The sequence below is a fragment of the Toxorhynchites rutilus genome, chromosome 2 (assembly GCF_029784135.1).
Source record: "Toxorhynchites rutilus septentrionalis strain SRP chromosome 2, ASM2978413v1, whole genome shotgun sequence".
NCBI lineage: Eukaryota > Metazoa > Arthropoda > Insecta > Diptera > Culicidae > Toxorhynchites > Toxorhynchites rutilus.
This window is the reverse complement of record NC_073745.1, coordinates 195793127-195819615: the sequence shown is the minus strand read 5'-3', so window position 1 is coordinate 195819615 and position 26489 is coordinate 195793127. Positions and strand designations below refer to the sequence as shown.

The 26489-nt window shown below is 38.9% G+C and overlaps 2 protein-coding genes across 2 annotated transcripts in view; one reads left to right on the top strand and one right to left on the bottom strand.

Moving 5' to 3' along the window:
* Positions 1-26489, bottom strand: part of LOC129770923 (uncharacterized) — a 227966-nt gene that overhangs the window by 116069 nt on the left and 85408 nt on the right. The window lies entirely within an intron of this gene.
* On the top strand, positions 399-24528 carry LOC129770927 (transcription factor Jra). The gene is made up of 3 exons (XM_055774126.1): positions 399-1449; positions 23144-23408; positions 23474-24528. Exons 1-3 carry the CDS (start codon positions 1147-1149, stop codon positions 23791-23793), a joined length of 888 nt encoding a protein of 295 aa, XP_055630101.1. The 5' UTR covers positions 399-1146; the 3' UTR covers positions 23794-24528.

Here is a 26489-nt window from a genome sequence, read left to right as displayed (position 1 = left end):
GTTCGTTTCGTGCGAATAAATACTGTAGGAGAATACATCAGTTTACACTGTAACAAAAATATATTCTCGTACAAACTTCCCGTGAAATACATGAATGACTCACAATTGAACATTTCTTTTTCATATTTTAGCTTCATAATATTACAACCGAAATTTGCGGTAACATTTCCCAAGCGCTTCCACGCATATCAAAGTATTTATTTATCCATCAGATTGTACTTAAAATTCGAACGATTTGAGGCACCCAAAGCGAATGAACGAACTTTGTTGCCTTCTCATGCACACACGAACACATACACACGCGCCACGGGACAGGCCAACGAATCAACGCCCAGCCCGATGACGTCTCGTGCTATTTATAGAATCATGATTCATGAAAACCAACCAGTAGTACTACAATCGCTTCATTCGTATGTCGAACGTCAAACAGTGCGCTTCGTGTGTTCCCATCGGTCGTGTATTTCATTCTCTCTCCCTCGTCGTCTCGGCTACGATATTGTGTCGTTGATGATATTGCTATTATTCCGAGCTTCGAGCTTCGGGGGGACACATTCAGCAGTACCTACTGTGTCGCGAACCATTTCGCAATCTCGTTTTCTAGAAAATAAATTCGTTTCGGTGTGTGTTTGCTAAAACTTTTGGCTAAACGAGTGTTAATTGTGAAACTTTTTGCGAGTGAATTTTATTGTTTACACACAGTTTCCCGTGACAAAGAATATACCAAATCGTGTGCGTTCGTGTTGGTAGTCATAAAGCAGAAAAAAAATCGTCGTTTACAACGTAGTGCGAAGTAATCAATTCTTCACTTATGGAGTGTTAACTTATTGATAAAATCATACACCGACGTAACACATTGCAATGGAATATCGTGATAAGAAGTGTGTATGTTGAAGGAGCGAACAGCAGCATAGGAGAAAAAAAACAAGCCAAGTGACCTTAGTCCGGAAAGGAGAAGCACAAAGTTGCTGAATGAATTTCATTAATGTCTTTGCCTTGAAACCCATTACATCGATTTTTATACGGCAAATCATACGAGTGACTTACGTGTGCAATAGTGTTAGTTTATGTGAAGTTCTGCGGGGCGTCGAGCAGTGAACAAAAGCAAACAAAAAGAACAAGTGTCTGTGCCACACATTCGTCGTCACAATGAGGAATAACATCAGCAACAATAACATGGAATCATTTTACGAGGATAACAACACCCCGCAATTTGTGCCCTCGTCGAATCAGGCACCAACGAGGAATGGCCTGAAGCGACCGGCGACGCTCGAGCTGAATCCGGGCAAATCCCGCAAGGCACGCTTCAACGCCTCGGTGACGGCACCTCCGGTGTTGACCTCGCCAGACCTGCAAGTGCTGAAACTCGTCTCGCCGGAACTAGAGAAGATAATAATCAACAACGCCGCCCTGCCCACGCCTACACCGAGCAGTATTCTCTACCCGACGAAGGTAAGTCAACCTAATTAATGGGTTTTTATTTGGGCCTTCAGAGCAAACATGTATTTTGCGATTTTTTTTTTCTATTTCGTCTGTTCCCCGTCAAACATATGCAGCCGAATCACTTATAGAAATGTTCAACAACTTTGCATGTGTGAATCTCCTAGCACATGTTTCCGTCGCATATTTGTATCTTCACTTTAGTTGTCCATTGACGCATCAAGGTGTGACTCCTCGAAGTGTGGAAAGCTATGTACTCGATTCGGATGAAGCATGTAAATTCACCTGAATTGTATACCTATGGCAGATTGGATAGTGATGAGCGCGTGGTATCGAACTTTTAACCTTTCCGGCCCTTTTGATTGCAATAACGTTTGTTATGCGGCCCCCTGAAGAAATCTCAGATGAATTACACTGAGGTAAACAACCCGTTGTTGCCAAACACATGTTTTTCAACATCAACAAGACTACGTTTCCACGGTCCAATTTGTTTCCTACCTTGGTCTTGATTTAAAAGAGGAGCCGAAAGTCCGCCAGGATACGTGGAAACAAACGGAATGATGATCCTTGAGCCGAGATATCATTTCTCATTTCCAATTACCCATGCTGTATTTCGTCGGGTAAATCCCGCCCAAACGCTTATACAAGAAGTCCAAATGAGTCATAATTTCCGATTTGAGATTGAAGTCCAGCTTGTCCGCTGCTTTTTAGGATTTTTCGCGCCAGATCTTCGCTTGTAGCAAGATCAATGAGACGTTTTTATCAACCTTCCTCACTAAATTTTGTGATGGAATATTCATGTTTAACATTCATTTTTATCATGTAGACCGTGTCGTCAGACGATTATGTTGATAAATAATTTTAATGTCGTCCTATAATACAAAAAGCAGGGATGTGTTGTGGATGTGTCCATTGCATAGTTCCTTGATTAAACGAGTATTCAAATCTAAAGATTGGATGAACAATCTGTCGAATATATACCGAGAATTCGTGTTTTTAAAGAAAATATTTGATTTATCACCTAAATTTATGTTTTATGTCGCCTTCAAAATGAAGCAATACGTTTCCAACAAACATCGAACCACTTTTTATAACTGTACTCAGAAAATGCTTTCAGTCACACAGCGAAACCTTATTATGTCTTCAATACTGTCAGAACGAGCCTCAGGAAGCGATAATTTGAGTTTCGGGAATAGGAAAAAGTCACACGGGGCCATAACTGGAGACTTGGATGAACGTGGGATCAGAATTCGATCTTTTTTTTTTTTTTTTTTTATCTGTATTATAGTGATTTTCAGCTCATTTAGCTGGTTCGTCACTTTTTACTTCCATTTTTGGAAGAATGTCGGGAGTGAGAATTGAACTCGTGACCTTTAGCGTGAGAGGCATGGATGTTACCACTACGCCAGATCGCCTCCAGAATTCGATCTTTCAAGCATGTCTTCAGCCACTTTTTTTTTTATCCAAAATATATATTTTTATCAAGGCTCATATGGCGTCAACCTGACGGGGCCGGGAGTTCAATATTTCGACAATGTTTGCCTTATAACTATGTTAGTAATATGTAACCGATTACTCGCGGTTGGCTCGAGGTTAGTATTACAAGTGTTTTCGTAATTGTGATGTTGCTGTCTCCAATGCTCTGTACCTGTGCCCGACACGGGATACTTCCTTTTGGGATGCAGCTGACCATTAATCAGCAACGCCCCCTAGTCTGTACCCCATATCTAGCGTGGTGCGTCTTCTCGACTCGAGGAATCCAGGATAGAATGGTCACTAGCCGGCGCAAACATCAGCTCGTGTAGAGTTGTCATGAGCGGTACAACCTTTGGCTCTTGTTGAATGATCAGTGGACTGCACAACCTTCGGCCCGTGCATCTGTAAAGAGTGTGTGTATGTATTGCCGCGACTAAGTAAAAATGTATAGATCGGATAGGAGGGATATGAAACAGGGACACAACGAAGGAAACATCATTAAACGTTGACATCGGCGTTTCTGAGGAACAGGTATAGATGAAGCAGAAGATCAGGATCACGGCTACCTAAGATATCCCGGACGGGGATATCCGATTGTCTGCCTTTTGCTCTCAGTGCTCTAGAGAGCTGAGAGCGAGCAGCATGGAACCGGATACACGACCAGACAATATGCTCGATGTCGTGGTAGCTATCGCCACAATCACAAAGATTGTTTGCTGCGAGCCCAATGCGATAGAGATGCGCGTTTAGGTTGTAGTGATTGGACATAAGCCGAGATATCACGCGAAAGAAATCACGACCTACATTCAATCCCTTAAACCAAGCTTTCGTCGAAACCTTAGGAATAATCGTGTGTAAGCAGCGACCGAACTCATCTTCACCCACATGCGCTGCCAACTAACGAGTGTGTCCTGACGAGGAATGTGAAAAAATTCATTATAGGCAATTTGCCTTTCAAAAAGTGTGCCTTTTGAAGCGCCCACCTTAGCTAGCGAGTCCGCTTTCTCATTCCCCGGAATCGAGCAATGAGAGGGAACCCATGCTAAGGTAATCTTGAATAAGTTTTCGACCAAAACACTCAATAGATGTCTTATTCTTGTTAGGAAATAAGATGAGCGTTTATCAACTTTCATTGAACGAATTGCCTCTATTGAGCTGAGACTGTCTGAAAAAATAAAATAATGGTCGATGGGCAGTGTTTCAATGATCCCTAGTGCGTAGTATATCGCACCCAGTTCAGCGACATACACGGAACAAGGATCTTTCAGTTTGAAAGAGGCACTGGAATTTTCATTGAAGATGCCGAAGCCAGTGGACCCGTTTATGAGTGAACCGTCAGTAAAGAACATTTTATCAGATCTAACTTTCCCATATTCTGCCGAAAATATCGGCGGAATAGAATCGGAGCGTAGATGATCTGGGATTCCATGGATTTTTTGTCGCATGGACAGATCAAAATTGACAGAGGAATTGCAAAAGTATGGGAAGCAAACTTGGTTGGAGATGCCCGGTGAAGGGTGCACTTCATGGGTAAGGAAATCATGGTACAAAGACATAAAACTTAATTGAGGAGTCAGTTGGAGTAGATTTTCGAAGTTATCAATCACCAATGGATTCATGATCTTGCAACGGATGAGAAATCTGTAGGATAATTCTGTGAACCGAAGAGTAAGCGGGGGAATCGGAGCGTAGATGATCTGGGATTCCATGGATTTTTTGTCGCATGGACAGATCAAAATTGACAGAGGAATCGCAAAAGTATGGGAAGCAAACTTGGTTGGAGATGCCCGGCAAACTTGGTTGGAGATGAAGGAAACTTCAGCCACTTAATTGCGATGAAATTTTTGAATTTATTTGAGATCTTTTGGCACTTTTGGTGTGCTGCGACTTTTCTTCTGCCCAAAACATAAACCAAAATATGAACAGTCTCATAAAAGATATTTAAACCGCGTGTTGGCTCTATCAAGAGTGCACCCGTGGCCGAGTGGTTAGCGTCTCACATTGTCATGCCGGGTGTTCGGGTTCGATTCCCGTTCTTGCCGGAGGATTTTTCGTCAAAGAAATTTCCTTCGACTTGCACTGTGGTCACGCGTATTCAAGAGCTTGCCCCTCGGAATACATTCAAGGCGTGTTATTTGGCTTAAGAAATCTCAACTAAGTATTAATAAATGACGCTAATTAATTAATGCATACGTTAAGACGGCAAAAGTTCCACAGGGAACGTTAACGCCATTCAAGAAGAAAGAAGAAGTTGGCTCTATCAAACTTGAATGACCGAGCACCATTCCTTCAATTTTGTTGATGTTTTCATCAGTCGAAGAAGTGGATGGTTGCTTTTCACGAAGCATATCATTCATCTCTTCTCGGCCGTCTTTGAATGCCTTATGCCATTCATACACCCGTGTTTTCGACATACAATCTATCGCAAAATTGAGTGTACGAATGCTACTTGACGATACCTTCCATTTATTTAGTATAAAAAAATTACAATACATTGATTCTTTTGATGCATCTTTATTACTCACACATTTAACTAGCTGTACGTGCAAGAAAATTCCGAGAAAAGTTTTCTGCTAATTGTTTATTCCTAAAAATTGAAAACAATCTCTATTCTAGGCATCGCAAAATTGAGTGTACACTAGAGTGACAATGAAAATGGCCATCTCGAATTTTCAAAGCGAACTTGATTAAAAATGCTACCTACCCTTTGCTCAATATCAGCTCAATCCAATGTCCTGGAAAAAAGGTAATGAAGATGGTCGAGTTTTGAGCGACACAGCATGCGCTGCCATAACTATTTCGCAAATAGTGACGTCAGTCGTTGTGTTTATCTTTGATTGCCCATCGCATCCATGTGAAAATGCTATTTTCAGGAAGTAATTCATCAATTAAAAACGTTAATTTTTGTACAGCTCCCGCTGACTATGAGACTAAAGTGATAGCGTGGAGTGAATATTAGTGAAATCTCGTCAAAAAAGACGGATAAAAGTGATATTTCCATGCGGCATTTTCACTCTCCCACGTTCATAGAAACAACCGAAGTTTCATTATTTTACCGTAATGAAATTGATTTTTCGAAGGCTCTCAGTTTCGGTGTGTATGTTGTGAGATAATAATCGCCAACTAATCATAATTTCACCGAAAATATTACTGTTTTCCAGAACTAAGCATACGACTGCTCTCTGGACCTTTTGTCACATGAATAATCGAAATAAGCTACGATATAATTGTCATCTGTTAAAAAACAACCAGTTGAATGATTTCATGCGAATTTTGGCTCAATTTATTATTTTATTTTTTTTTTCATACATACATTTATTGAATCTTTCATAATGTGGAAATAACAATAATTGGTTATACATTTAGTTCTAACATAATAAAGTATTACGTTTGTTGTCAATTCTTACAGTTAAAATTTCGCATGTGTGCTGGAGCACAACACTAACGTTTGACCACGTTCAAATAATTAAGGTTTTTTTCTTCAGACGTGTTACCATAGGTTGACCGAGTCGCCTTGTTAGTGGATTTGGATGATTCTTTCCCTTTTCCGCATATTTCCTCCTCGTTTTATGAAGTTCTTCTTTAACCGTCGCCATCCCTAAGTCTCGATGTATGACACTATTGCGGATGTACCAAGGGGCGCCAGTAATTTGTCTTAGCAGTTTATTTTGTACTCTTTCGATGATTTCGATATTACTTGCTGAAGCTGTTTGCCATAGTTGACAGCCGTAATGCCAAATAGGTTTCAGCATGGATTTGTATAGAAGTAGTTTGAACTCTAGTTTTAATTTCGACTTCCTCCCGATTAGCCAATGTATATGTTTTGCTCGCATCTTCAATTGCGTTTTCTTCGCATCTATGTGTTTCTTCCAGGTTAGACGACGATCTAGATGTACACCAAGATATTTAATTTCATTCGATTGAGGTACTGCAGATCTATTGAACTTAATTTGTGGGCATGTGTTCTTATTAAGCGTGAACGTAACGTGGACACATTTTGTTTCATTTACTTTAATTCTCCATTTTTGAAGCCACTTTTCCACGACCGTTATGTGTTCCTGGAGATCCCGTGAAGCAATCGTTCGGTTTTTGTGACTGCTGAGAATAGCTGTGTCATCTGCGAATGTTGTAGTCATTAAGCTACGCGCGGTCGGGAGATCAGCTGTGTAGATGAGATAGAGAACTGGTCCAAGAACACTGCCCTGAGGAACGCCAGCACAAATTTCTTGCTCTGGTGATAGAGTTTGGTTATACCGAACATGAAACTTTCTTCCCAGTAGATAAGAACGCATAATTTCATATACTTGTGGTAGCATATTTTTAATTTTATAGAGCAGTCCTTCGTGCCAGACTTTATCGAAAGCTTGAGCTACATCAAGAAAAAGCGCTGAGCAGTATCCGCGGCCTTCATATACTTTACGAATTTCTTCTATCAATCGGTGCACTTGTTCAATAGTGCCATGTTTTACTCTGATTGGAAGGATGCTGATAGGTCTATAAGATTCCACTTTCTGTGCGTCTTTCCCTGGCTTAGGAATCATAATGATGGTCGAAATTTTCCATGCCTGTGGGAAATATCCTTTATGGGTCATTACGTTGAAAATTCTCGTGAGATGTTTAATTGCTAGGTCAGGTAGTTCCTTGATCATATATCCGTTGATGTGGTCGATACCGGGTGGCTTTTTCACATTGATATGATTATTGATAACATGTCTCACCAGCCGATGTTTCATTTTCATTTCGTTTTGGTTTATAGCACCAGAAAATTCGAGCGTTTCTTGATTAGGTCTGGATTGATTCGGAGTGAAAACTTTTTGAAGATGGTTTGCAAAAGTTGCTGCTTTTTCATCGTCACTTCTGGCCCAATTACCAGAGGGCATTCTAAATGGCAGTACCTGCAACTGAGGTCGTTTTAGATTCTTAGTTGCCTTCCATAGTGAGTAATTATTATTTTGATTTGGCGATAATTCAGTTAAGTAATTATGGAATTTTTCATCTTTCTCGTCTTGTAATAGCTTTCTTAGTTTACGTTGTGCCATATTGAATTGGTTTTTAGATTCTGGCGATCGTTTGTTTTGCCAGATACGTCTTAGTCGTCGCTTTTCTGCAACTGCTGCTTTTATGTGGGAGGCAGTAACAATTTTTGACGTGGGACTACGTCTAACCGGAATATATGGGGGGTAAAATGAAAACCTAAACACAGAACATGCAGGAAAAAATGAAAGATTTCGAATGCTTATAGCTCGAACATTTCGTACTGGATAGGAGAGATGTTTGCATCACTTGATAGGGAATATTTCTACGCATCTATCGCAACTAACAAAATGTTGTTTTTCATTAGATAAACAATTGAATAACTGTAAAATATTAGGCGTTATCTAAACGCCCTAACTGCATCGTTTTGATTGGCCCGATTTACGGTTTCCCTAACACAGCCATCAAAACCAAGCAGCCTTGGGGAGATCGGCATTGCAAATACATGAAAGTAGGGGGACTTTTGTTCTCATCGAAAAATGTTCCCTAACACAGACTTTAAAACCAAGCAGCGAAATCGGCATTGCAAACACACGAAAGAGCCTAGAGGCGAGTGAACTGAAAAGTTTAAACCCTCTTAAAGCCAAAAAGGTGCTGTTTACTGAAATAAATGGGTGGGTTATATCTAAGATATAACCGCAAGGTTGACGTGGAACTACCTTAGCTTAGCAATCATTCGTTTGTATTGACTAAATTCTTGATTGAATGAAACAGTTTCCAAATTCAATTGAGTTCAATATATTTGCTCTGTGAGTGAAAAAAATGAACAAATGCCATGTAAAGTCAATTCATTTATTGTGATTGATTGTTCTTCGTTTCAAGTAAATTTAATGACGGACCTTTTACGTTTGGTATGATGACTAGAACAAAATATATGTACGGAAGAATTATCAAACGTTTGATGAACCAGCCTAAGGCTGAAAATCTTTCCAATAAAGACAAAAAAAAATTATCAAACGATTATTTTATTTTACATTTCCCTCTGAAGTTTACATCCCAAAAGTGTACATACTTCTCGAATCTCGAATTTGCTTGAAAATGGGATGTTCATTCGCTTCTAGTGTCTGCACGATTTTCCCAGGTTCCTAAGTTTAGAAGATCATGTTAGGACAGACATATTCCACTCTGCACAAAGGCAAGCGAGGACAAAAGTACTCGCAGTTTGCATTTATTTGCAGAGCCGATTTCCCCAGAAACCTCGGTTTTGAAGTCTGTGTTAGGGAAACACATTTCAATCGGAACAAAAATACCCCCGATTTGTATGAATTCGCAATGCCGATTTCTCCACGCCCCATGGATTTGAAGTCTGTGTTAGGGAAACACATTCCAGTCGGAACAAAAATACCCCCGACTTGCATGAATTTGAAATACCGATTTCTCCAGGCACCTTGGTTTAGAAATCTCTATTAGGGAACACATTTCGGTGGGAACAAAAGCTCCCCCTACTTTCGTGTGTTTGCAATGCCGATTTCGCTGCTTGGTTTTAAAGTCTGTGTTAGGGAACATTTTTCGATGAGAACAAAAGTCCCCCTTCTTTCATGTATTTGCAATGCCGATTTCCCCAAGGCTGCTTGGTTTTGATGACTGTGTTAGGGAAACCGTAAATCGGGCCAATCAAAACGATGCAGTTAGGGCGTTTAGATAACGCCTAATATTTTACAGTTATTCAATTGTTTATCTAATGAAAAACAACATTTTGTTAGTTGCGATAGATGCGTAGAAATATTCTCTATCAATTGATGCAAACATCTCTCCTATCCAGTACGAAATGTTCGAGCTATAAGCATTCGAAATCTTTCATTTTTTCCTGCATGTTCTGTGTTTAGGTTTTCATTTTACCCTCCATATATTCCGGTTAGACGTAGTCCCACGTCAAAAGAAGAAGAAGAACACACGAAAGTAGGGGGAGCTTTTGTTCCCACCGAAATGTGTTCCCTAATAGAGATTTCTAAACCAAGGTGCCTGGAGAAATCGGTATTTCAAATTCATGCAAGTCGGGGGTATTTTTGTTCCGACTGGAATGTGTTTCCCTAACACAGACTTCAAATCCATGAAGCGTGGGGAAATCGGCATTGCGAATTCATACAAATCGGGGGTATTTTTGTTCCGATTGAAATGTGTTTCCCTAACACAGACTTCAAATCCGAGGTTTCTGGGGAAATCGGCTCTGCAAATAAATGCAAACTGCGAGTACTTTTGTCCTCGCTTGCCTTTGTGCAGAGTGGAATATGTCTGTCCTAACATGATCTTCTAAACTGAGGAACCTGGGAAAATCGTGCAGCCACTAGAAGCGAATGAACTTCCCAGTTTCAAGCAAATTCGAGATTCGAGAAGTATGTACACTTTTGGGATGTAAACTTCAGAGGGAAATGTAAAATAAAATAATCGTTTGATAATTTTTTTTTGTCTTTATTGGAAAGATTTTCAGCCTTAGGCTGGTTCATCAAACGTTTGATAATTCTTCCGTACATATATTTTGTTCTTGTCATCATACCAAACGTAAAAGGTCCGTCATTAAATTTACTTGTAACGAAGAACAATCAATCACAATAAATGAATTGACTTTACACGGCATTTGTTCATTTTTTTCACTCACAGAGCAAATATATTGAACTCAATTGAATTTGGAAACTGTTTCATTCAATCAAGAATTTAATCAATACAAACGAATGATTGCTAAGCTAAGGTAGTTCCACGTCAACCTTGCGGTTATATCATAGATATAACCCACTCATTTTTTTTTTGTGTTTCTGAGGCTTCATAGGTGGGGTAGCTATCTTCGCAGCGTTCTTCATGAGTACACTGAGCTGGTTAACTGCTTCCTCGATATGATGTTCGTTATCCAGAGGTAGATCGAGAATGTTAGAGGAGATATATGTCTTATATTTTGTCCAATTCGTTGAAAATTTAGTGAGATTAGATGACGTCTGCTTCACTTCCTTTTCAATGAAGTATTCCAGGAGTATTGGTGAGTGATTAGATGATAAGTCCAGAAGAAGCTTCGATCGAATTCGTTTACTATTAATATTTTTTTGTGACAGCGAAATCTAGCAGGTCCGGAAGTCGTGCGAGGTCCTCTGGCCAGTGTGTCGGTTCACCGCATGATGCAATGTCATAGCCAGAGTCAGTGATAACGTTGTATAATACGCGACCACGAGTGGTAATCAGCCTTGATCCCCAAAAGGTGTGTTTTGCGTTAAAGTCACCAGCGACGATAAATCGGTGCCCTTGGAGTGAGAAGAAGTCTTTCAGTTCCTCTTCCGAAGGGTGGTGGTTCGGTGAAGAGTAGAGTGCTGTTAGTACTATTTTCCCAGATTTATTCTCGATGCACACAGCCGCTGCTTGGATATTTAGAGTACTGTGACGGTGCCATAAATAGTGTGGAATATCTCGTTTGATGAGGACCGCAGCCCCACCTCTTGCTGACCCGTGCGGGTGATTTGTACCATAGAAATCATATCCCGTAACTCTGATGTTGTAGTTTCATTGATAAGAAAAACGTCAATGTCGTGTTGGTTCAAGAATAGTTTAATTTCATTCAAATGGTTATGTATCCCGTTTGCATTCCAATAGCAGATTTTCAAAAAAATTATTTTGAACATTGCAATTTTTGGATGAGAAGTTGCTGGCTACGCAACATTTCTTGCATCATTGTTTGCATTGATGTAATAATTGAACCCATAAATACTTGTAATTGGTCCGCGGGAGGAATTATTGGTGTTGGAGGTTGGGAGAGTAGAGCATCCCTATACGATGTGCTAGGTGTAGGCGTGAAACCAGGAGGTTGGGGTTTCGGGTGTGTGGCTGAATTTACCGTTGGTTGCAGGGTTGGCTGATAGTTTGCAGGCCTGCTAGTTGCAGCTTTTTGTCGAGATTCATGCGGTTTTTTCATTAATATTGTATGTACAGGGCACCCCCTGTAGTTTGCAGTGTGGTTGCCACCGCAGTTGCTGCATTTTTTTGCTTTTGTTGCTGTTCTTGAGACTGGGCATTTTTTTGTCTCATGAATGCCACTGCAGACTACACAGACTGCTGGAAGGTTGCAATAACCTTTGGTATGCCCGTATTCTTGGCAGTTGTGACACTGCACCGGGCCAGTCCGTTTGTGCGGCTCTTCGAACGTCACTACACGATTTAAAAGTCGGGTGACTTTATAAATTAGATGCCTTCACCCGGTTTCAATTTCCTCATTGATGGCTCTAGTTCTACTCTATAGAGCGGCTGTAGTTTTTTTAGTCGGTTCAACATATTAGTAACCGAAGCCACTTCAAAACCTTTATCGGTTAGAACGTCTTTTATATCATCGGGTGAAACACCCTGTTCTATGCCTTTCAGCACCACAGTTAGACCTTTCCAAGCTTTTAAGCGGTAGGTGTAATAGAGAGTTTTTTCCTTCTCTAACGCCTTGACAATTTTGCGATAATCGTCAATCGTATTGCACTGCACTTTTAGTTCACTAATGTTTCCGCGTTGCACATTGCGGCACAGAAAATTGTTGCTACCGATAGCTTTTTTAACTAGGTCAATCGCGTTTCTAGTTACCACCTGACGCAGGTAAATCGGTGCGGGCTTTGGTTCTACAGTTTTTTGCTGTGCACTTTCGTCGTTCACCGGAGCAAGGGCATCGAACCTATTGCTCAGAGAGATAACTGTGTTGGCTGTAGTGCTTGTTTTTTTGGCTGCGTTGCCAGTGTTTGCACTATTGGGACTCATTTTTCTTTTAAAATAGCGATCTATCCCTGTTTGCACTTTTTTATCGTCTTCACATTTAAGATGAAATTACTATTTTCCGGCGATTTGTTCAAAGCGGGCTCACTTTCAGCGCAGGTTAACGAGTTCTCTACCGCATCACTTTTTTTCGTCGGCGTCCTGGAAAGGCAAGATTTTACAAACGGATTGACTTGTTCTCCGTTCATTTCACTACGAGGATACTTCGTCCTTCTCACTCTCTACTAACACTCTTGAAGGAGCGCAAAATAAAGTGCGAACGCGTACACTATCGCAACGAACGAACTTGCCACGGGCTTGAGGGGTGAAAGAAAGACTGGACTGCTCAGCTCAATAGCCAAGCAGCGAATGCTCAAATTATCATGCAACCGTGAGTACTTTCAACATTATTTTGTTTCTTCCATATACATTCCATATTGAATGCAAATAATAACGACATGATATTTTGTTTGCCAATACAGATACACTTCGCCTACTGCCCCACCTCTATATGTACCTCATTGAGCTCAATCGGACTTCATTTAGGGGAAGACGGGGTAAGACGGCCACCCTAAGCGTAGAGTAAAATTAAACACAATGCATACAAAATTGAGACATTTCATTATGTCAACATCGATCTTCAGGATGTTTTCCGCAATCACGATGAATTCCAAAAGTTTTTCTGTTTATTTCATAATTTTCTATGATTCTATGATAAATTAAAAAAGGTAAGGGAGTAAAAAGTGCCCCCAAACCGAATCACCAGCTGTATGGCAAATATTGGATAGGATATTAAATAAGAAATTTTGGCGGTTTATTTGAATCCCTATGTGATTTAACATAGGATCTAAAGTGAAAAACGTACTTTTTAGATTATTTCAGATTATGTATCAAGAAAAATTATCAAAAAAAAAATATTGAAATTTTGAATTTTTTTTTTTTTTGATTTAGAGGTTCAGTACTACCCTTATTCATATTTTAATGTGTTCCTATTTTTAATATGTGTGATTTTTTTCAGATATTTTTCAGTGTTGCGCGGTACAAAATTTTTTTTTTATATTAGACTGTCAAAAAAGTTCTGCGGTATATCCGCGAGGTGTCGTTGTAAGCGCGTAGTTCTAGTTGTATTCATTATATCGAGTCATACTATAGCTTGTTGGAAAGGTATTTTTGCGCGCTATAATATAGTCCTTGACAGTGTTTTGTTTGGTTAAGTCGTTCGTGAGTTGTAGTGTCGTAAATATGGAGCAAAATAAAGAGAAAATCCGACATATTTTACAGTACTCCTATGACAAAGGCAAAAATGCATCTCAAGCTGCCAATAAAATTTGTGCAGTTTATGAACCCGATACAGTTTCCATTTCCACCGCACAACGATGGTTTCAACGTTTTCGTTCTGGTGTAGAGGTCGTCGAAGATGCGCCACGCTCCGGAAGGCCTGTCGTCGAAAATTACGACAAAATCGCTAAATTAGCCGAGAAAGACCGGCATAGTAGCAGCCGTAGCATCGGCCAAGAGCTGGGGATAAGTCATCAAACCGTTATTAACCATTTGAAGAAGCTTGGATTCACAAAGAAGCTCGATGTATGGGTGCCACACACGTTGACGCAAAAAAACATCTTTGACCGTATCGACGCATGTGAATCGCTGCTGAATCGCAACAAAATCGACCCGTTTCTGAAGCGGATGGTGACTGGCGATGAAAAGTGAGTCACTTACGACAACGTGAAGCGCAAACGGTCGTGGTCGAAACCTGCTGAAGCGGCTCAGACGGTGGCCAAGCCCTCATTAACGGCCAGGAAGGTTCTGCTGTGTGTTTGGTGGGATTGTCAAGGAATAATCTATTATGAGCTGCTTCCCTATGGCCAAACGCTCAATTCGGTATTGTACTGCCAACAACTGGACCGCTTGAAGGTAGCACTCATGAAGAAGAGGCCATCTTTGATAAACAGAGGCCGCATTGTCTTCCATCAGGACAACGCCAGGCCACACACTTCTTTGGTGACGCGCCAGAAGCTCCGGGAACTCGGATGGGAGGTTCTTTTGCATCCGCCGTATAGTCCGGACCTTGCACCAAGTGACTACCACCTGTTTTTGTCCATGGCGAACGAGCTAGGTAGTCAGAAGTTAGCCACAAAAGAGGCCTGTGAAAATTGGCTATCCGAGTTTTTTGCCAATAAGGAAGCGAGCTTCTATAACAGGGGTATTATGAAGTTGGCATCTCGTTGGGAACAAGTCATCGAACAAAACGGCGCATATTTGACTTAAAACAGATGATTGTAACTAATTTTATGAACAAATGAAAATTCAAAAAAAATACCGCAGGACTTTTTTGACAGCCTAATATATATATTCGTATGTGTTGTTTTTTCCACATGTAGCTTAATTTTCTCTTAAATTTTCAAGAGAATCGCGCAGAAAAAATTTTTTTTTTGGGTTTTGGGCATTTTTTATTTATTTTGAATATAGAAACCCATTACTGCTCTATCATTTTTTGAATTTTGTTTTCCATATGTCTAAATTTTGTCGGTATATTTAGAGCATTGCATTGTACAAAGGTATGTTTTCTCGTATCTTAAAATATATGAGATTATCTTTACATTGAATTTAGATGGTTTATCAAATTCATAGGAGTCAGCAGTACGACGGAGCTCTGTGAGAAAAAAAAGTCCTTGTAGAAAGATCATTCGGATTAATGAGAAGAACACTTAAAAAAAATCGAATTATTTTAATTTTTTTTATTTTGATCTGTAAGATTGGAAACCACGAATACAATAAAATAATCGATTTCAAGAAAATAAAAATAATAATGCAGACGATGAAGAAAATTATTTTTGTGTCTCGCAATTCTCTCGGAAATTCAGGAAAAATTACGCCAAATGTAGAAAATAGAACGCCACATACGAACGCATTCAAATAAAAATTAGAGCAGAAGTGGGTCTCACAGTTATTTTTTTTTTTTAATTTCGAAATGGCAGAAAATATATAAAAATTGTTTATACTGCGTATTTAATTTTTTTTTATTATTAGATTTTTTGATGAAAACAGGAAGTGGGTTATATCTATGGTATAACCGCAAGGGTGACGTAGGACACGTTGATTTAGAGATCATTTGTATGAAGTTGAATCTGATGAATATTTGGAGAACTTCGAAAACGAGAGCGTTACGTTGGAGGCACAAGGTTTTATGCATCCAATATTGGATACGGAAATATCCTACTGATGGTGAAGAATAATCTTCAGAAGCTATCCTGTTGATTGCGATTGATTGAAAAACCACAAAACCAAATGTATTTGGTCACAGTGTTACATGGATAGAAAACATTCAATTAAACTCTTTCACATGAATATATTTTGAAAATTCTCAAAGGAACTGGCAGATTATTTTCAGTAACGATTAGATATTTCCACATTTTCCTCGATACTGGAAGCCCACCAGTGGTTAATGCCAACTCGATAACCACCTGTTAATAGCACTTGATTGAAACATATTTGGTCACAGTGTTACATGGATAGAAAACATTCAATTAAACTCTTTCACATGAATATATTTTGAAAATTCCCAGAGGAACTGCCAGATTATTTTCAGTAACGATTAGTTATTTCCACATTTTCCTCGATACTGGAAGCCCACCAGTGGTTAATACCAACTCGATAACCACCTGTTAATAGCACTTGATTGAAACATATTTGGTCACAGTGTTACATGGATAGAAAACATTCAATTAAATTCTTTCACATGAATATATTTTGAAAATTCCCAAAGGAACTGGCAGATTATTTTCAGTAACGATTAGATATTTCCACATTTTCCTCGATACTGGAAGCCCACCAGTGGTTAATGCCAACTCGATAACCACCTGTTAATAGCACTTGATTGAAACATATTTGGTCACAGTGTTACATGGATAGAAAACATTCAATTAAACTCTTTCACATGAATATATTTTGAAAATTCCCAGAGGAACTGGCAGATTATTTTCAGTAACGATTAGTTATTTCCACATTTTCCTCGATACTGGAAGCCCACCAGTGGTTAATACCAACTCGATAACCACCTGTTAATAGCACTTGATTGAAACATATTTGGTCACAGTATTACATGGATAGAAAACATTCAATTAAACTCTTTCACATGAATATATTTTGAAAATTCCCAAAGGAACTGGCAGATTATTTTCCAGCAATGATTAGATCTTTCCGGAACTTTCTCGATGCTGAATGGCATCCTAACGGAAAAAGTTCTGCGCGTGTATGTCCACCTCCTCCAGCACGTTAGGCAACGATGTTGTCTTGTCGATGTCCTCACGAAAAATGAATGTGTCTCACCACCAGAATATCGCTTAAGTATGCTTTTTGTGTGTGATTGAATCGAGAGAAGGTGTGGTTTACGATGGCAATTTGGAAGGCAAACTAGAGGGGAATGAACTCTCTGAGCTCGGAACTTTCGGCGACTGAGCAATAATCGATTGCGGGCGTATACAATATTGGATACGGAAATATCCTACTGACGGAGAAGAATAATCTTCAGAAGCTATCCTGTGAATTGCGATTGATTGAAAAATCACAAAACTAAATGTATTTGGTCAGTGTTACATGGATAGAAAACATTCAAATAAACTCTTTCACATGAATGAATTTTTAAATTCCCAGAGGAACTGGCAGATTATGTTCAGTAACGATTAGATATTTCCACATTTTCCTCGATACTGGAAGCCCACCAGTGGTTAATACTAATTCGATAAACATCTGTTAATAGCACTTGATTGAAACATATTTGGTCACAGTGTTACATGGATAGAAAACATTCAATTAAACTCTTTCACATGAATATATTTTGAAAATTCCCAAAGGAACTGGCAGATTATTTTCCAGCAATGATTAGATCTTTCCGAAACTTTCTCGATGCTGAATGGCATCCTAACGGAAAGAGTTCTGCGCGTGTATGTTTCGATCCCTCGCCGTCCAGCTCGTCCAGCAACGATGTTGTCCAGTCGGTGTCCACACAAAGAATGATCGTTACTGCAGCGGAGCGGGGATTTTTAAGCTGGCTGGCTGGCTCGAGAATTACGCATGTGTGGTACTGTTTCGTTCATTTTTTTTCTTTTTCCTTTCCAATCGAGCTTCATTCTATTTCGCTGCTGCTCTGGTTGCCCGTTTTAGTCGGTACGATTTGAGGAGCACAAAATGGACCAATCAAAAATGGGCACATAGGGCATTTGGACAATGCTTGATATTTAACAATTATTCAATTATTTATCTCAAGAAAAATGAAATGTTATTCGTTATGATAGATGCGTAGATATATTTCCTATCAATTGATGCAAAAACCTTCGCGATCTATTGAGAAATGCTCGAGTTATAAGCGTTCCAAATCTTGCATTTTTTCCTACTTGTTCAGTGCCTAGATTTCCATTTCACCCCCTATATCTTCCGGTTAGACGTAGTCCTACGTCAAAAAAGTTTGAAGATATTTATCAATACACCTTAGTAAGATGTACTTTCAGTATTTTTTCATATTTTTGTCTCAAAGCTATTGAGAATGGCGTGAAAAAAAAACGAAAAGGTGTATTTTTCATCATAGATCCCATGGTGTACCATATAAGGACTCAAATATATGGTACTACTGCCAAAATGTTTGATTTAGTCCCCAAACAATATTTTCCATACAGCTGACGGTTTGGTTTGGGAAACTCTTTACTCCCTTTTACCCAGCCAGACCCTTTGGAAATATAAAAAAAAAATTGTTTGTACCGCGCAACACTGAAAAATATCTGAAAAAATCACACATATCTAGAAAAGGCGTAGGAACACATTTAAATATGAATAAGAGTAGTACTGAATCTCTGAATCACAAAAAAATTTCAAAAATTCAATATTTTTCTTCAATTTTTGATGAATTTTTTTTAATAATTTTTCTTGATACACCGTAGTAAGATGCACATTCAGTATTTTTAAAAAATTTTTATCTCGAAGCTTTTGGCGTGAAATAATTGAAAAAGTACGTTTTTCACTATAGATCCTATGTTAAACCACATAGGGGTTCGAATAAACTGTCAAAATTTCTAATTCAATATCCTATACAATATTTGCCATACAGTTGGTGATTTGGTTTTGAGGCACTTTTTACTCCCTTACCCGGCCAGGCTCTTTGCTGTCTATGGTTATAGAAATGATCCATTAGACCATTTTTTGGTGAGGATTGCTATCGAATGATAAGTTTGCGGAGGTTTTTACCATCATAAAAATGATCTGCTGTCTCGCATGGAAACCCAAACGTTAAGAAGAGCTTTCATTAATGCCTAATAGCGAATTCGTTTTTGTTCAGTTTCAACCCCAGTGCCGCACTAACTGCTGTCAAAACGTTTTTTTTATTTACTCAGTTTCGCACTCAGTGTCGCGCTAGTTCACCCCGAAAGCTGTTAAGGCTGATTTAGACGATGCCAGTCAGCGCTCTAGTTGAAGTATCCAGTGAACAGAGAACAGACACTCTGTTCAAGTTCAAGGCCAATTACTTGTTCGATACTGGTACAAGTAACTCGAACAGAGTGTCTGTTCTCTGTTCACTGGATACTTCAACTAGAGCGCTGACTGGCATCGTCTAAATCAGCCTTTAGTTTCGCACTGAGATGTTTCACGGGTTGGCACTCGGGTTCACCAATACAACTATACTGAACTATCAAGTTCCGAGTATTGTTCTGGGAAATCTAAAAATAAAGACTATGAAAATGAGAAACCTGCTGCTTTTGCTTTTGTATTATTGGAATCGTAATCCAATTCGGATTCTGATTTTGAAGATATATTCGAGTAGACGGCATTAAGCTCCGTGTGCTCTCATTGGGAGGCTAAAATAATGATGGATATCCAGGTGGAATAAACCTGCTTTCAAAATCAAAATTATGATTGAAAATTTACTTCAACGTATCGAATATTTCTTTATGTGATGAAATAAGAGTTTTTTTACGACATCGCAGAAACATATTGAGCAAAAACTGTGTCTAGTGATGATTTTATATTATAATAATAATTATTTGTGGAACAAACAGGAAATTCATCGACAACTTTCATTATTTTACACTCCATTTGGCCCTTCTGATCTGATAGAGAATAATTTACCTCCCAAGCACTAATATCGCCACCAGACGTCGACACTGTACATTTGTCGTCGCAAATATAAACAAATCAGACTATATAACGCACACCAACAAACCACCGCATTCGTGAAACTGAAAACGTTTTTTTTATTACAGAGTCAGTTTGGCACTGACTCAGTTTTAAAAACGAATTCGAATAATTCGTTATTTAATTATTGCTGTGTTTCACGCTAGAGCGATAACACCAATATACATTTCGAACACAATAATTCAACGAGCTATGGAAATACTATGGTTTGGGGTTGTTTCTCATTGTTTGACGTGGGGAATTCGGTCCAAATTAATGGAACTATAAAGGTAGAGGGGGATATTGACATTCTATGCGAAAACCTGGAAGATTTTATGCTGAAAATGGGACTGGAAGATTGACGCTCCAACTGGGTAACGATCCAAAACGTACGGCGAAAAAACACAAACATTCTTCCGATCGAACCTTATCAAACCCCATGGAGTAGCCATTCCAGAGTCCCAATTGAATTTCTTTGGACTGCCCTCGACAACAAGATGCACAACAATGTACGGTCCCGCTATGTACGGAATATTCGAACAATAGGAATATTCTTACGCCGAAAAGGCTTCTGTGTAATTTACAACATTATCGATAAAGATAAAAAACGTACACGAATAAAATCGGCTCTGTTACAGCTGAAGTGCTGAATGCGTTCAATAAAATAAACAGATTAGATAAAAAAAATGTGTACAAAACGGGTGTGACAAACAAGTAGCTCTGCAAAGTATTGGGACGAATTGGACCCACATCACCTCCGAAACCTCGTCGAAAACATGCCAAAATCTCTGTAAGTGAGGTTAAAAAAGGTCTCATTATTTTTGTTGCAAACATGAAGCATGTCATACCGTACTATGTATTACATTGGTTACTTTAATGCAGCGGGTTTTTATTAAAGACTTGTAATTTTTTTTTTAAACTCAAGTTCTTAAGATATTTAGTTCAAATTTATTCTAGTTGTAGTTCAACTCTTAGAGCCCCCGCAGACTGCAGACTTTTGTTGGCCGACAGTTTTTGGTCGGCCGACTTAATCAGTACGGAGCGATATACACATGCGCACACTACACCGATTCAGTACCGGACGATACCCGATTGCATTCAAACTATTCGGTCGGTCAACTATCAACCGTCCGTTTAATCAGTACTGGCTAGCATCTATCTACGCACACACGACGATTGTTTATCGACCGATAGTACAATTCACTCTCGGTTCGCTCTCAATTTTGGCATCTAACTTACGTGCCGTGCGAATCACTAAGAATGGGATACATCCAATGCTCTCTGAATCTTTCCGATTTTCCTTCTCCGTTGTCAAAAACAAATTAAATACACAGTCGTTCGAGAATATTCGGTCGACAGTTGGTTAGTGTGCGAACTAGCAACCCAACCCGACCAAACTATCGGCTGAAAAAAAATCTGCAGCGCACGTTTTAAGAATGAAATTCGATTTCGGTCATATGACCACCACGGGCACGTTAACAACGATCGATCCGTTGGAACCAATTTTCCACAACTCGGCAACATATTTCGCTGAGCTTTTTTCTAAAGTGGCTGGCTTTTTGGCATAGACTAGTGACTTGACATAGCCTCATAAAAAGAAATTCAATGGCGCCAAATCGAATGAACGAGGCAGCCAATTGACAGGTTCGTTTCTCGAAATAACATATTCATAAAATTTACTTTTCAATACACCCAGGTTTTTTTTACGCGGGGGATACGTACTTCGTAAAGAAAACCGCGTTAATTGGAAAATCCGCGTAAAAAAACCGCATTAATTCGAAAATCCGCGATAATTGGAAAGTCCACGTAAAAAAACCGCGCTAATTGGAAAATCCGTGTAAAAAACCGCATTAATTCGACAATTCGCGTTAATTGGAAAATCCGTGTAAAAAAAACCGCATTGATTCGAAAATCCGCGATAAAAAGCGTTAATTGGAAAATCCGCGTTAAAAAAACCACGCTAATTGTAAAAACCGCGCTAATTGGAAAATCCGCATAATAAAACCGCGCTAATTGGAAAATCCGCATAATAAAACCGCGTAAAAAAAGTCTTGGTGTACATCCATTGTATCGTGCGCCGTGTGGCAAGTGGCACTATCTTGTTGAAACCGCATATAATTGTGCATTGATGTTATGATTTTCCAATTCTGGCCAAAAATAGTCTTCCAACATTTCGCGATAGCGCTCTCCATTGACGGTAACTTCTTCTTCTTCTTCTTCTTCTTCAATGGCACTAACGTTCCTAGAGGAACTTCGCCGTCTCAACGTAGTATTACTTGCGTCATTTTTATTAGTACTTAGTTGAGATTTCTATGCCAAATAACACGCCTTGAATGCATTCTGAGTGGCAAGCTCTAGAATACGCGTGATCACAGTGCAAGTCGGAGGAAATTTCTTTGACGAAAAATTCCCCCGACCAGAACGGGAATCGAACCCGAACACCCGGCATGTTAGTTATGACGCTAACCACTCGGCCAAGGCACGAGCACGATTGACGGTAACATGACTGTCATTCTCATCGACGAAGTAATACGGCCCAATCACTCCTCCGACACGAAAACCACACCGAACAGATTTTTTTTGCAGATGCAATGGTGTTTCTTGAAGCACATGTAGGTTCGCATCTGACCAATAACGCATATTTGGCTTGTTGACAAAGCCTTTTATCCAGAAATAAACCTCATCGCTGAAGATAATTTTGTGATGAAAATCATCATTTTCTTCAAGATTCGTCAGATCTCAATCGGAGAAGTTTTGGCGCTTCATATGTGGTCAAGTGGCATTAGGTCTTGAGTCAATTTGATCTTGATAGGATGTAGCCCAAGATGTTTTCGCAAAGTAAGCCTCAATGAGGTTTGGGAGATGCCCAATTCTTGAGAACGCCGTGCAATTGACTGATTTGGGTCGTTTCGGATGGATTCACTTGTGGGTGTGATATTTTCGTTGCTTCATTCTGGGGTGCTTCTTGTTGGAACGGTAAGAACCAACAGCGAAAATGTAAACTCAAATTTGGTCTCTAAACTATGCACAGTCTGCCAGATGGGACGATTATTGAGACCGAAAATTAGAGTAAGTGCTCTTAATGTTGCAACCACCGACTCCAAATTTCGGTAGTAATTTTTGATGATAAAAGTGTTTATTTTGACTAACGTTTTGACATTGACAGATCATTAAAATGTTCTAAGGGTTCGTTCACACAAAACTGTAAATTCTGTAAAGAAGTTACGCTGGTAACTTCAGTTCAAATTCGGCCCTTGAATATATCATTTGGATGGTTCGTGAGTTTTTGAATACCACTAATAAACACATCTTTTTATATCATTTCCAGGCGACCACCGAACAGGAACAATTTGCCAAAGGATTCGATGAAGCGCTGCTCTCGATGCATGAGAAAGACAACATCAATAAGATGATCATCAACAACAATAACAACAACAATAACAGCAATAACAATAATAACAACACCACGGCTGCGAATACAAACAGCACGACTTCCGTCGCAGCAGCAGCAGCAGCAGCATCAACTGTCGCAACCGTGACTACATCCTCTCACAATACGATGAGTGGTGGTGACATCACGTACACTGACCTCGGTATGTAACATGTTTATTGTTGTCGACCTTTAGACCTAATGAGTCTCTTTCCTTTCGCTTTGCAGACAACTACCCGGGAGTGATAAAGGAAGAGCCTCAGATAGTCCCCCAATCGCCTCCGGTCAGCCCGATCGATATGGAGAATCAGGAACGCATCAAGCTGGAACGCAAACGGCTACGGAATCGGGTGGCAGCTTCAAAGTGCCGCAAACGGAAGTTGGAACGTATTTCGAAGCTCGAGGACAAAGTGAAAGAACTCAAATCCCAGAACACCGAACTGTGCAGTATCGTTTTCAACCTAAAACAGCATGTTATCCAGCTTAAGCAGCAAGTGATAGAGCATCACAACTCGGGATGCACTATCACGCTGACAGGGAAATTCTAATCGTTCCAAGCAAGGAACCTTCTTCACTTACTCTGATCAGTATCGATCGCACACAGGAATTATTTATTTACATATGAACCCTTTGAAAGCCCAACACCCCCTGTATTTCTCTCTCCCTATTTAAGATACTTAGTGAACATACATAAGTTATCGATAGCTTACCGCTTATATTATGACGAACAGAAATGCCTTACTAGTTGAAACGAGCGTTAGTGTTAACCATTAGATCGTAAGTAAATTACCTACGAGCGGATATAAAAAAACATTTAGATTTGTGTTGCAAGATGATCAATTACAATTACAAACAAGCAAACAAGATAATTCTAGTCTTCATGCAAACAATGAAATTGTAAGCGTTTTGTTTGTTTTTTTTTATTTCTTTTTTTGTTTTCACGTAAATGATGAAATTCGAATGTGTCATAAACATCGAAGCGAGTTTTGTACCAAATATTGTGGTTGTTTGGTTTCAAAGTATTAGCATGTAAGCAGTATATATGTATAGAAATCAAATTGTTATTTTTTTAGTTGCATGGATTGCAATAAAGTCATAATTATGAAATGCAATATGTACAACAAACTCTTTGTTTCAGATTATAACTTTATAATAAGTACATTTAGGAATTTTTATTACGATCGATCCATGCGAAAGAACGAAAGTTAGGTATCGCTAAAACTGCAATTGTACAGATTTAAAATTTATTTACAATAAAAAATTAGCCGTATTTTTCTGTTTTTTTTTTTTCGATATAGGGCCCTATTATAGAAATCGAGGCGATAAGAATTTTGCTCGTTAGACCTATTTTACTATTATAGAAATCGAGCAATTCGATAGCACCGAGCGAGTGATAGCTATCGATGCAAGTGTCAGAACTTTTCGAGTTGTTTGGTTCACTTGTTGCATATCTTCAGAGAATTATTTTGTTTTGGTTTGCGTCCCTGATATTTTCCTTTAGGAAACATTTCAGAAACGCTTGAATATATGTAATTTTCAACACATGTTCGTTTTTTTTATCAGTATTTGTTTTACGGTGTTGCCAGAATAGTCTATACAAGGTAATTGTTCAATCCAACATTATTCATATAAATTAAGCTATAATTTACAATGCAGAACTTACTTCCAGCACATATTTCAGTGGCTGAAAACGAGTGGACAGACAAATCACCAGCAGTTTGAACGACTCGTTGAACCAATAAAAGCGAATGAAAACATTGCTCGAGGTATTTGTGGAGGAAGTTCAAATAAAATCCAGGTTAAGGTAACGTTGGAGGAATTTTGTGAGAAGCTTAATGTGCTGAGACCATCAATGCGTCTTGGTTTAGAATGCCAGAAAGTAAGTGTTTCTTCTACGATACATACAACTTCATAAGTAAATTTTATCATATTATTTGAATTACTATCAAACGAATTTCCTACCTAATAATGTCTTATTCCTGCTAGCGTATGTTAGTACGTGTTACTTTTGTCAGCAATTTTCTTTTTTATTGCTATACTATACCGAACTTTCTATACCATATGCTAAAGCTGAAATGCCTTGCAAAACAATAATGATTTTTTTTAAATTACAGATTTGGATTGACATGAGGTGAAAAGTAAATAAACACTAGCACACAACAAGCGAGAATTCAGGGCCAAAGGTGGTGACCTAATACAATAATGCTGTTGACGCCGCTACAACAAGAAATCGACACTAAAAGAGAATTACATAAAAAAAATGTTTTCCTTAAAAAAGTGGAATTTATGTGTAACTCCTTACGGAATTACATAGATTGCTGTTGTTAAAATAAATGAAAAGATTCATTTTCTAATAATTATATTTTTGTAAAGCAAATTGTTCCATGATATCGTTTTTATTACACATCCATGCATGCATTATGCCTATTAAGCTTCATTCGTTGAGGGAATATCAGTTTTCTCCAAAACATAACCATATTAACACTTTTGGAAATACATTTTCATAGCAGATACCTCAAAAAAAGATTTGGCATCCTTTCTATAGTGCTTCGTGAAACATTTCAAGCTTGTTTCAAAATATTTCATCACAACCGCTGACATTCGAGCTTGCTAACGAATCGAGCAGTTTTCCTCGATTTCTATAATTCCAGATTTTACTCGGTGTGATAGTGATTGTATCGAATCCTCGATTCGATTTCTATAATAGGGCCCATAATCAAAGTTGTTCGATATGTGTGCTTTCCAATAAAGGAGGTGAAGTTTGGGTTGCCAATACTAGGGGCACTATCCGTCCTGATTTTGTGATCCTTTGGGGGCGTCCTGATTTATTTTTCATATTCTTGCATTTGTCCTGATTTTCATAAATAAAATAATTTTTTTAACATGTTCGCGACCGAATCAAGAATAGTTGCCTCATGAAATAATAGGCCCTATTATAGAAATCGATGCGACAAGAATTTTGCTCGTTAGCTCTGTTTTACTATTATAGAAATCGAGCAATTCGATAGCACCGAGCGAGTGATAGCTATCGATGCAAGGGCCCTATTATAGAAATCGAGGCGATAAGAATTTTGCTCGTTAGACCTATTTTACTATTATAGAAATCGAGCAATTCGATAGCACCGAGCAAGTGATAACTATCGATGCAAGTGTCAGAACTTTTCGAGTTGTTTGGTTCACTTGTTGCATATCTTCAGAGCATTATTTTGGGAAACATTTCAGAAACGCTTCAATATATGCAATT

Coding starts and splice junctions, on each gene's coding strand:
- LOC129770927 (XM_055774126.1), top strand. CDS start 1,147: ATGAGGAATAACATCAGCAACAATAACATGGAATCATTTTACGAGGAT. Junction 1,450..23,143: donor GTATTCTCTACCCGACGAAG/GTAAGTCAACCT, acceptor TATCATTTCCAG/GCGACCACCGAACAGGAACA. Junction 23,409..23,473: donor CATCACGTACACTGACCTCG/GTATGTAACATG, acceptor TTCGCTTTGCAG/ACAACTACCCGGGAGTGATA.